A 12318-nucleotide genomic window follows, 5' to 3' on the forward strand; every position below is an offset into this window, starting at 1 on the left:
GTAATAATACATTTGATATTTTGATTGTTGTAAATACAGACATGTCAGTGATTTAAATATATTATTGAAAACCCTGCTACTTTAAGTGCAGCATTGTGTACGGAAGAATCGCTCTGTGGTTGCGCGCATGTGTGTGTATGTTTTAAGCTCTAGTTATGAAAGGGTGCGGAAATCAAGTCTTATTGTGAAATGAGGATGACTGGTACTTAGCCATTCTTAATTGTGTCAGGTTGTTAGGATAAGGATATGGATTGAATAGAAAGTCTGCTGTAACTAACCATCTAAAAGCTTTTTTTGGAACTAGAGGGATAAAACTTTGGAAAAAGTCAAAATTGGTTTATCTGGATTATTTACTGGCATCAAAATATTTATAAACATTGTTGCATCCCAATAAAACAAGCTGAAATTATGACAACAGCAAAATATTTGACACAATGGAGAAAGCTAAGATATTTTAAGCTTTTTAGTCAAGCTTTCAGTCAAGATGTGATTGGATTTTTATGTTTTCAGTTTAAGATTCTGATATTGCCCATTCAGTAATCCTGGCTAAAATATTCCTAATACTGATCTTTGAGAATATTTAAAACAGATCAATGAAATATTTGTCTAAAGAAAGGGGGGCTGTGCTACAGTGAGTTTATTTAATGGGTTTAAAGAAGAACCTCACAAAGGTTTAATGATTAAAGCAAGAAGAAGAAAAAAAGCAAGATTAAAGAATTTTACTTTACTTAATAAAACACTTAATAGCTTTAAATAACTTTAAAACACTTGATAGCTTTAACACTTTATATTTTATTGTATTTCTTTTTCTCCCTCCTTCCCACTATTATCTATTTTTGTTATGTTTTGCTTGAAACTCTGGCACAACAATTTCCTTCGGGATAAATAAAGTTGTTCTTATTTAAAGAAAAAAAAAACTGTTTCAGCTAGTGACTCACGACCCTAGCATTTGGAGTCGATAACAAAGCATACTAAACTCATTTACAACACTGATAAATGTCATTGTAATGTGCTTTACTGACAAACATTCAGCTTTTATTTGAATTAAAAAAAAAAAACAGGCTTGTCAAATCCGCATGCATTCTTAAACTGAAATGGAGGAAACTGTTTTGATCACTTTTGGTTTAATATATGAATATTCCTTTGTAGTAAGTTAATGCAGTGAAAACTTTAAGTTTACAGAGCATTGTTGGCAATCAGCAAACTGACAGCAATGGTTTGTTTTGTGGGGTTTTTTTTATCGGTGGTTTACTGGGTAATCCATCATATGTGCAGATGTATCAGGCACCAAAAATTGACTTTTAAAAATTTTCTTGGTTCTTCGAAGGTATTAACACTATCTTCCAATAGAACACTCTCGCCACATCAGGTTTGTTATTTAACTTCCCTTCACGTTTCCCGCCGGACCGCTTATCTACTGGGACTTCCTGTCCCACCCACATTGTCGTGTTGCTTCCGGGTGGTAGCGAGATTCCTCCAGCAAGCCGACGTTATTTTAACGCTGTAAACAAAAGTTACTAAACGGTTTAACCACGAAGACATAGTGAACAAAAAGACATGCATATCAAAACAGGTAAGCCTGAAACACTTTTTAAAGTATCTCATTTAAACTCCTTGCTTTTAAAGTTGTTATTTTATTATATTTTCGACGGTATTAGCATAGGTGCTATCCGTATCGCCAGCGGTCCGCTCATCTTTTTGAATGGGCTGTTACGAAACTTTGAGCGTAGCTAACATGCTAACTAGCTTTCCCTTCGCGTAAACGACTTAAGTTGAGTAATCTTACTGGCACTTATTTACTTCGATATCTTGCTTACCTCGATTTTTTTTTACGTTTAATTCATTCGATCACACAAATGCCATGAAATTCGCCATACCATGACGTTGCTAATTGAAGTTTGCTAACACCGGCGCTGGCTTGAAAGCGTTTCGGTTCACGATAGCGCAATATAAAAGTGTTGAAAGGTTATCGTATAATTGTTTTCTTAATGTGAACACAGTTTTTCTTACATTGTTATGGTTGTGTTTGTACACGCCAGTTAAGTTTCCGACTCTTAATGAAAATTTTCAAAAGCAACGGTCTTCATGAATTGGCATTTAGGCGTCAACGTTATCTTGCCAGTTTTCTTTAAATGTGACGCTGCTCAAGCAAAGATAAACGTGTTATTTCATTTCATTATATAAAACTTGGTTGAACCGTCGGGAAAGATTTCGATGTACTCCGAAGGTGACGCTTCACGGAGAAGTCGTGATCTTGCGTAAATTGAGTGTTGTCTGGTATTATGCAGTGACAGCATGTAGTGTAGTACGTCAACATGTACATTATATGTGCATAAAGACACTCAGATGGGATTGTTAACATTAATTAGAAGGTTATCAGAAGTTTCACAAGCTCCTTACTTGACAGCTGTAAACCGGAGTGGTTTAGAACACTGGGGAACAAGCCAATTAACACCATGATATTATGTAATAACAAATAGAAACTCCTTAACAAATAATGTCTCGCGATCAGTCTTAAAATATCAATACTCCACCTGCATGTACTTAATTTACTTATCTCTGGGTCCACACAGAACTTTAGAAGAGCAATGGCATTTCACAATTCAGTATTTCCCAAACCTCTAGCTGTTTTACACAAATCACTGGACATATGACATGTGAATTTTCCTTTTTTCTTTGGACCAAAAATTAAGCTACATTCTTACATTTTTTACATATTTTGACAAAATGCTCATTAAACTGATTTTGATGTGTTGATCTTGATCACTTGGTATTATCAATAAGAGCACTTGTGACATTTATTTGCATTACTGAGTTAGAAACAATGTTAACAATGAGTTTATAAGTTGAAACTGTTATCCTCCACTCATACATTAAGACATTTAATATTTAACAACTTGTTTTATGTCATGGTAAAAAGGACAAATTCCCCCTTGAATATGTCTCTTGCAAACGTTTAACAATTAGAACAATAGAAATTCATTTTTGACTGAAGGGTCAAATTTTGTCTTAATCTCCACCTTTTACAATCAGTAAAGACCCTTAATGTTCTTGTATCAACTATCAAAATAGAGAATGCAACTTATTTAGGGATCTTGTTCAGCAGCTGTAGACAGTCATGCATCCCAAGGCTATGACAAGATGTCAATGTTTTTTTAGTTGTGACTTAGCATTCTTGAAATAGTCTCAAAATTTTTGCTTATTTCTGGAAGGCATGGGTACATGTATATCACTGATTCATGAAATGTAGATAGTGGATGTTTAAGCCAGAATCCTAATGCCTCTTCCAGGTACATGGGAGGCCAGCAACACTGTGTGTGAGTCAGATACCCTGTGCGATCCAGCAGTCCTTGTTTCCACCACCAACTCGGAACCACACATTCGCAACCGTCGCCTGTCCCCTGGCTCGGGCAACTGTGGAGGTGGTGGGGGTGGCGGCTGCATTTCTGGAGGTGATCAACAATCTCAACAGCTGTCACCTGAGACGGAACTAATTGGACCGGGCCACACGCACGCTTTCAGCTTCCGGCGAGAAAAAGAACGCAAGGGTCACCAGCACAAAGGCCGCGGCGTCCGTAGAGAAAGCCAGAAGGGCAGAGTGAGCGACCGGGCCCAAAAGGCAAACCAAAAGGAGCGGTGGGTGGAGGACAGTCTGTCTCTGCTCAAGCCCCCTCCTGCGTTCCCTGTGCAGGACAGCCCTGCGAAACTGCAGCCTGCCGTCAGCTATGCATCTAAGGTTAAGGCAGGTGCAATGAGTGGCACACTGGAGGAGGACCGCCCTGCCATTGGCGTGCTGCTACAGAACCAATGGGGTCTCAGTTTCATCAGTGAGACGAGGCCAGTCACAGAAGGCTCCAGCCTTCGCCCTGCTGACAACCCCCTTCCACCTCCGCCCACAAACGCACAACAGTCAGAGCCACCACTCGAGACACTTCTCACAGTTCAGCCCCCTGAGGAAACCCCCAATTCTGCTGCTACCTCTGTCAACCCTTCCATACACCCTGAGGCAAATGAAAGCAATGGGAAGCTGCTCCTTAGTTGTCGCCATCTAGTGGAGGCTTTGAACTTTCACAATAGAGGTAGGAGAGTCTCCATTCCTGAAGAAGTTTTAACATCTAGCTATTGTGTTTTTTCTGTAGTTTTTAACTAATGTGTGTTTCCATCCATAGAATGGAATGCCATCTGCAACAAACAGAAAAGAGGTAAGTCATGTCATATAAAAGTGGGTTGATGCACCTTTCATCTTGAAAAACGAGCGTTGCCTATGACACTAGGGTGTGTAAAATGGTAAAGGTAGATCATTTCCTCTTTGCCTGATTCTATTAAATTGGGCCATAAAATTTGCTCCCCTTGCTACATTTGCACATCTTTGTGATATCATGTCTTTAAGATGACATCACAATATTGATGCCTCCCATGTGACATCATAGCCACCAACTGTTCCCAAGCAAAGCATTATAGAAAGCTGACATATTTATTTTACCTTTTATTTTCTAAATGTTTAAATCAATGCATCTTGGATTTTTCATCAGCCAGCAAGAAGAGACCTCATGTGCTGTTGATCTTTGCCGCTGTCTCTGTGCGCCTGCTGTGGAGTTGGCATCCACTTTGTGAATGGCTACAATGTAATAAAGGCCATACAAGCATGATACATAATAATTGGCAATATCTGCAATGTAATCCAGAAAACTAAAGTGTACAGAGGATGACATAGAAATCTTGATGGTTCAATGTTCACTACAGGAAATCACTATTTCTAGGACCAGTGCATTAGGGCAGTGCAGAGCTTGTTAAATGAAACAGTAAAAACTATTTGAATTACATTTGAGAATACTGTTAGAGGTATATTGGGTTGTAGAGGCAGTGAAATTGGGATGTATTTTAAATCTGGACAGGAATGTACAGTTTCTGGGGTTAAATCTTGAAGTCGGCAGTAATGTAGTTCCGTGAATGCCAGTGGTCAAACACATCTGTCAACGACTATCCTGTCTCATTGAGGATAAGCGGGACAGTTTGGGTCTTCCAAACCTTTTACTTTATTTGCCAAAAATATATTTTCAAGCGTTTTAAATCAAAGCTCTGTTACTAATTTATCTCAAGAAATGTCATCTCCTCATTGAACTGAACTGCTGTCTGTGCATGTTGTGAAAAGCAGTCAACAATGATTCAGCTGCTCAGAATGGTGGCAGATATAGAGCCAGGGAGCCAAGGATTTTTTTAAATCAACAATCCTATATTACACTCAGCGGTTCTTTGATATTACAATCTGATTTTTAGTCATTGGCCAGCTCAAATAGTGGCTGGAATATGGCACAATTATGTAGCTGTATTTTGTAGTCTGGCAAACAATTCTCTTACTGTTTCGATGGGAAGACAAAAAAAGACAATTGTGTTTAATAACATGTTTATACCAAACAGTTTGAAATCCGAAAATTTGTTTTTTCAGATCCAAAAAGAGTTGTTTGGTACAAGGACACCCAGGAGCACCCAGCCTAGCAGTGTGAGAAACCAAAAGCATATAACACACACACACATACACACACACACACACGTACATGCACATTTAAAACAAAGATGGACAACTGGAGTCCTCTTTCACACACACTGCACTCAGGATGATGTCTTCATACAAAGCCACACTGAGACACTTTGGACTAACTCCTTTGAGATCTTACAGCAATGGACTTTTTTAACGCCTTACAGAAAGCCTGCCTTAATTAATCAGACCCTTGTTTCCATCACCTCATTACAATTTTTAGCCTGTATGCATAGAGCTGGTCTTGTTTTTTTTAACAGTCTGAGCTGTAATTACCCCAGCCCCAACCCCCACTTTTTTTGAACATTTCAGTTTTGTCAAATGTCCTCTGTAAAGCGAGTGGTCAATCAAGCACTTTGTTTAAAAAAAATCCGTTGTGACCAATCCCTGTGTGACAAACCCTCAATGATGATCTTCACCCCACTCAATTCTAAAGAGAAGAATGTCTTCTACCTGCTTAAGTTTTACTGTTATTGTATGCAGAGGGCTTGAAAGAGTTTACAGAGGGGGTGCAGTTGAAGGCACAGTAGAGTTCACCCTGTTCCCCTGTCAGATCTTAATGCTGTTTTCCAATTCTTTGTTTTTATTTGGTTCCTAATCGGGTGAATGTTGTTCATAAATCCATAAGGGATCTCACCATGTTAAGTATGTTGATTTTTGAAAAGAAATTATTGAATTTAAAAAAAAAAATACACTGGAGGAGGAATGTAAGTGAACAGTATTGCTTAATAAAAATGAATAAACTTGACTTGTTGGTCCATTTTATTTGAGCTTGTGTTCAGTTTAACCTGCTAAGCAGACTTCAGGTCATGTGGTGTATAGTAAGCAGTGTGTGACTAGGGATTTGCCTAAAATCTGTCAGTTATCAAAACATTAGGGAAAATGTTAAATGTACAATACTATATACTTTAGGGGCCATATCACTGACTTAAAGCAGAATTGGTAAGCCGCTATTTCTCCAAGCATATATTTTTTCTATTTTAAAGCCTGATTTCTGCAAAATATTTTACAAGGGAACAAAGAGCTCTCCAGAGGTTTAAATATAGTAGTCCTCTATATAAAGTCATGTCAGCACTCTTATCTGACCCTCTCACATTATCTCTTGTTTGGAGGGGGGATTTTGGTGCAAATTTGATGATGATCAACATGCCTTCCTTATCATTCCAAGGAAGGCTGGTCCCATCCTTAATGATTCAATTTGCCAGAAAATATCTGCAACACCATCTCCTCTACTCTCATGTCTGTGCCCTCTTGATTTATAGGCGGTGCAATAGCTCAGAAAATCAAATCAACTCTTACAGTTTGTTTTGTCAACTATCCAAAATAGAGGTTTGCTGCTCACTGCCTAAAATAAGTAAAAAACAGGGGTGAAGGGTCTACCCAGAAATCAAACATTTGAACATTTTATGTTCAATTTGACACATTGATGAAACAATGCTGGCAGGTCTCTTAGAATGCGGAAGCAGGCCTGCAGCTCATCAGTCTCTCCATGTCACCTCCACTTCATCTGTTCTGTACCTGGAGGCAACAGTGTAAGACATTAAAAATTTTAATCAAAAGGGCTGGTGCTTAAGTTTGTCAACTACTTTCACATTTTTTGATTACAAAGCAAGTTGGATATGCTATTTATATAATCCAAATATGTGGAAGTCTACCTTTGGGTGATCCATGAGTCTTCCAGCTCTGTCACCTGACCAGACCGAAACATCTCCCAGCCGGCCTGAGCAATCATGGCTCCATTGTCAATGCAGAATCTGTAGCATGAAATAAATGTTATCTGGGCCGAGCGTGGAGCACAGTGTTGCTGGCAGGCTGTTGACGGTTTATTTTAGGGAGTGAGGACACGGTCTGCAGAGAGAACGTGTCAGATTACTCCTTTCAGATGTCCTTCCTACGAGACTAGTAAGGGCAAGGGCAGTTGTGTACACATATTTGCAACAGTTTGCAAGGTATAAATGTTATTGTGTGTTTTGGATGACTACTAAGAATAATAGCTCAATATAGATCATCATGACCTTTTGAATTTCAAAGTATTTGAAAAAGCTCTTCACAAAGGTATTAGAAAAAAAGCAGATTTAAACAATGTTTGGGAAATCAAGTTTTTACATACTACACACACACAATTATTGATGACTTAATATTAAGAGTATAGAGTTAGAGGTCTACAAATGGGAAATGTCTTGTTGTGAGGAAAGGCTAGTCTACCGTTCATCTGTGGCAAAGAGAGTGGCTCCTCTCTCTTTACACATCACTCCCATCATCTCCTGCAGACGCAGGTTACCTGCAGACACAAGATGGGGATGCCTATCATTCCAATAAATTATCATTCAAAATGGTAATTCATACATTCAGCACATTTTTCTGGACAGCTGGAGCCTAAGCACAGTTGAGCTTGTGTTACCAATGAACAATTTAAATGCAAAATGCTGAAATAATTTTTTGTAGCTGTTGCCAATTTTCTCAGAATGATGTGAGCCAAAACCAACATGGATAATTTGTTATGTAAAAAAGGGACACATTAGGAACACACAGAACAACTTGTCAAGCTCTTAAAATGCTTTGTATCTGACTTTTTTAATACTATAACTAGTTGTATGGTTAAAAAATGTTCATATTACAGAGGAATAATAAAAAAAATTCCAAGTAGGATTGAAAGGAAAATCATCCTTTGATTTATCTCGGAGCACTACTCGATGTCTGAAGATCCAGTATTGATTTTTCAGCACTTACAGCCTACGCCACCGACAATGAGGACCTCCTGGGAGCCGCAATGAGCCATTGCCCTCTCTGTGATTTCCACCAGCATTGAGAACACAGTCTCCTGCAGACACATTTTTGGACAAAATATCACAACATCAAAGGACGCATCAAATTCCAAGACAAACCGTTGTTGTCTGATGCTGTTGGTTTGTTGATAGACATTTCCTTTATTTCTTATCAGCTGATCTTTACAATAAATTTGATGGAAGCTTCAAAAGGACTGATATCTCCACAATTCAGCAACTCACACAAAAAATAATCCTTATGAAAAAACAGCACTGCAGGCAAAGCACTGTTTTTTGGGTAAACTATCCTTTGACTGTGGTTCTGAATGTAACCCCATGGTTGTGATTGTGTGAAGGGCTTATACCCCGAAACAGTAATTTAAATAACAAAATATTTGGGAAGGAAAAGACCACTGTCCTCAACAACTTTAACACTATCTAAAAACTATCAAGGCATTGCATGAAAAAAAGTTAAAATAAAAAAAAAAAGGGGACATAGTAAGACATTAAGATGTGATTACACTTGTTCACTTATGCTTCAGCCTCAAGTGTAATTCCACCCACTCTTCTATGGCTTTGATGACTTTTATGTTTCTAATACTCCACTACAGTAAAGCTTTATTCTGAAAATGTATTCAATACTCTGGTCTTGGCAGCTTTAGATGACTTTCATCAAAAAGGGTTTTGTTTTTTTTTGGGTCCCTTGAAAATATTCGAATTGCGCTCCATTCTTGTGCTACATCAGATCCAACAGAATGTAGTACTGAAGGGTTTAAATAACAAAAGCTCAGGTTCTGACCTGCAGGGAGAAACACAAGTCCTCTGCTGTACACTGACCACTACTCAACATCTTATGGGCAGCTTCCTGTCAAAGAAATCAAGTATTTTAGTTTATGCAAAACAACAGCCTGTCAAATGGACCCAATACTGCTTATGACCACTTACAGAAAATACCCACCTCTATGTAGGATAAAATCCCAGAAAAAGACACATCCATTCCTTTGACTGTATACGGCAACTCCAGATACTGACCCCCCCTGCCCGGAAAACAAACATCCCAAAAAAAAAGAGTTAAGAAAACAAGACTCAAACATCTGCTTGTACCCATACATTTACTTACTTCTTGGCCATCTGTTCTATATTATAGCCTGGACTGGGGTCATTGGAAATCTAAAATGGGAGAAACATCGAATCATAGCATATCTGTCTCTTACGGTTAAGTGCAAGTTATTTCTATAAGGACCACAACTTGGGTTGGACAACAAATCAATATCTGTGACTATAGGCTGTCATACAGGATATGTGCAAAATATATTGTCATGTTTTATATTTACATTCACTTTCTTAGTACATTATATCTTTCTTCCTTTTTAAAACTTTACCTTCTAACCTTTTTCACACAATGACAAATTAATGTGTATTGTTGTCTATAAACTGCTTTTATTGCCTTGATCTATCTAGCTTTCTATCTAGTAAATTAATATGTGAAACTGAGGTCGTACCCTAGATTGTTTTAATCAAAAATTACAATTACATCAAAAATTTTACATCATTATCTCGATCTGAATTTCTTCTGTGAATTCAATATTTCATTTCAAAGTATATGATATAGAGTCAATGGGAATGTATTTATAATTTAAAAAGATGCGTTAATATGACTGTATATTTAGGTTGAAATCAGCCAAAAATTAAAAGAACTATTATGGAAAAAAGAGATTTGATGAATGTACAGGAAATAGTGTGTATAAGATTACTCAAAACTGACCAGAGGTGACTGGAACAGTACTAGAAGTAGGAAGAAAAGCTTTTTTTTTATTAATGTTTAACTACTAGCGTAAAATATTTAAAAGATCATACCAGTTATGTTGGATAAAATGTTTCAATCCTCACAAATGTTTGTCAAGATGTATATTCATCTATCTCCAATGTCTGATTATCCACTCAAGATTATTTATTGTGATTAATAGTAATGAAGGAAAAATATGTTTCTTAAGTTGGTGATTGTCAGTCTTCACAGCAGCAATATAACAAACCTTAACAACTCTGGCGAACCGGTCCAGACAGTTCCCAACTGCGATGTCAATTGTTTCTCCAAATATTCTATACCGCCGCTCAGAATATGCAATGACCTTGAAAGGAAGAAATTGACAGAGATATGCTGTGTCTGAAGCAAAGAAATGTTATTTGATGGCTACGGAGAGGTTTCTTAGAAAAGAACCAGGAATGGACTTACCTGTGTATTGCCGCCACTGACATAAAGCACGGTGGGATTGCTTGCTTTGGTGATTAGTCGGCCCATCTCGATGTGTCCTACACAGTGGTTCACACCAAGGAGTGGCTTCCCCCACAGCTGAGCAACTGTACGAGCAACTAGAGCCACCGTCACCAAGGGTGCCCCCATACCAGGACCTGAGGGGACATTTGTAATTTTGAGTTGCCGCAGAGGTCAGTCTCCATTAGGCAACTACTTAGGAATCTTAGTTGTTTGATAAATATATGATTTCATTAAGTAGTCTTTGTTCTTTATCTGTTCATGATTCTGACACTCATCGGAATGACACTTGAGACTTTCTTGTCAAAACTATTTCTTTTTTAAAAAAATGTCCTGTTAATATTTTAGTAACTGGCATTTTGTTTAGAAAATACTGGATACATGGAATGAGGAACAGTGAATGACAAAGGCACCTTATATGCTAACCTCATGAGTTTTAATTCAGCAAATATACAGCATGATCCTCTTGCTATTTGGCATTTACCTTTTGTGAATGCTACGCAGTCTATATCTGAAGGTTTTAGCCCTGCTTGCTCCAGAGCTTCCTTCAGCACAATCAGGACAACAGCCCGATGGTGTCTAGCTGTGTCACTTGGCAGAAAGCCTGATGGGTAAATTATCATTCTGTCAACTTTAGCTTCATGTTCATTTTTGCATTCATTGTATAGCTGAAGACTTGCCTTGACCAGGAGGGGTAATGTAGGTCCGCCTGGGGTTGGAAAGCACTTCACCGTCCCTTATAATTCCTATGCCAATCTTATTGGCACTGCCTTCAAACCCAATTACGATAGTCATGATGGCTGAAAGAACAAGGTGGAAAATAAAACAGTGTAAATAAGACTTTTTTCTGTAAAATTAAAATCGTTTTTCAAGTCTGTCATTGAAAATCAAAGACAATGGAGAATGTATTGTACGTATTTTCTTCTATACATATATATATATATATATATATATATATATATATATATATATATATATATATATATATACATATATATATATACTATTGTTTATAATGTTACACACCCCACATAGATTTGGGGATTTGAGAAATCACAGTAATTCCTCTATTAGTTTCTCATTCTTTTTTTTTTTAATTTTTTTTATTTTTATGACAAACTATTCTTGCTGTTTTTTAAAAAATATATAGAATGACCTGTTTCTAAATCCAGGGTTATGTTATTGTTATGTATAAGAGAATCAATATCACAGGAGATTAAGAATAGTTAAGCATTCAAAACACCACACTGACCTCAAAGTTTTAAAGTTGTTTTGGGCAAAGTAAATGTGCAGTGCTACCCATTTTATTTCGGTGTTAATAGGATCGTAATATAATGCGGTAAAGTCTTTTACACTGATCCAAATCATTCTACAAAAAAGTTAAAAAAAAAAAAACAGAACAGAAATTTGTAGCTGTTATGCTAGCAATGAAAACATTCCTTATTCCTTAGCTCAATTGAATGACATAAGACAAAGAAAGAAAATGAGAAAGAAAATATATTACCTCGCTTTTTAATGGTACTTTATTTTTGGAGCTCACATGAATTTAAATTCACCCAAAGAGTATTTGAAGTAAATCATTTTACTGCTTCTGCTAACTTGATCTACTTTAGCCTCTCCATGTGAACATCGGAGGACCCAAATAAAGAGCTGTCCATTTCACTTCATGAACTAATATATTCTGAAGCTACCAAACATTACATTTTGGCAGTGTCTCTGACTGGCGTATTATGTTGCTGAATTCA

At 37.3% G+C, this 12318-nt stretch overlaps 2 protein-coding genes across 3 annotated transcripts; one reads left to right on the top strand and one right to left on the bottom strand.

Annotated features, from left to right (window-relative positions):
* Positions 1-1437: 1437 nt before the first annotated feature.
* LOC147234108 (uncharacterized) lies at positions 1438-6284 on the top strand. 2 transcript variants are annotated; one of them, XM_086146868.1, is made up of 5 exons: positions 1438-1573; positions 3291-4079; positions 4170-4202; positions 4533-4625; positions 5447-5647. In XM_086146868.1, exons 1-5 carry the CDS (start codon positions 1558-1560, stop codon positions 5494-5496), a joined length of 981 nt encoding a protein of 326 aa, XP_086002994.1. In that variant the 5' UTR covers positions 1438-1557; the 3' UTR covers positions 5497-5647. The 2 variants fall into 2 exon arrangements, with proteins under 2 accessions (XP_086002994.1, XP_086002995.1); XM_086146869.1 differs by lacking the exon at positions 4533-4625 and having other exon boundaries at positions 5447-6284.
* osgep (O-sialoglycoprotein endopeptidase) lies at positions 6281-12220 on the bottom strand. Its single transcript, XM_086146867.1, has 12 exons — positions 12078-12220; positions 11254-11373; positions 11058-11177; positions 10535-10710; positions 10335-10430; positions 9422-9471; positions 9260-9338; positions 9101-9166; positions 8267-8357; positions 7742-7817; positions 7192-7290; positions 6281-7054 (listed from the first exon to the last, which is right to left on the bottom strand). Exons 2-12 carry the CDS (start codon positions 11366-11368, stop codon positions 7015-7017), a joined length of 1008 nt encoding a protein of 335 aa, XP_086002993.1. The 5' UTR covers positions 11369-11373; positions 12078-12220; the 3' UTR covers positions 6281-7014.
* Between the last annotated feature and the right edge of the window lie 98 nt (positions 12221-12318).

The sequence above is a fragment of the Fistularia commersonii genome, chromosome 5, assembly GCF_037954325.1.
Source record: "Fistularia commersonii isolate RoL2024-O1a breed Wild chromosome 5, RoL_Fcom_v1.0, whole genome shotgun sequence".
Classification (NCBI taxonomy): Eukaryota; Metazoa; Chordata; class Actinopteri; order Syngnathiformes; family Fistulariidae; genus Fistularia; species Fistularia commersonii.

Bases quoted from the DNA above. Each gene is read 5' to 3' on its own strand.
- osgep (XM_086146867.1), bottom strand. From the start codon at position 11,368: ATGACTATCGTAATTGGGTTTGAAGGCAGTGCCAATAAGATTGGCATA. The intron at 10,431-10,534 runs GTAAGTCCATTC...CTTCCTTTCAAG, and splicing joins TCAGTGGCGGCAATACACAG to GTCATTGCATATTCTGAGCG. The intron at 7,291-7,741 runs GTAGACTAGCCT...TTCATGCTACAG, and splicing joins CTCTTTGCCACAGATGAACG to ATTCTGCATTGACAATGGAG.
- LOC147234108 (XM_086146868.1), top strand. The intron at 4,080-4,169 runs GTAGGAGAGTCT...TTCCATCCATAG, and splicing joins TTTGAACTTTCACAATAGAG to AATGGAATGCCATCTGCAAC. The intron at 4,626-5,446 runs GTAATAAAGGCC...TTGTTTTTTCAG, and splicing joins ACTTTGTGAATGGCTACAAT to ATCCAAAAAGAGTTGTTTGG.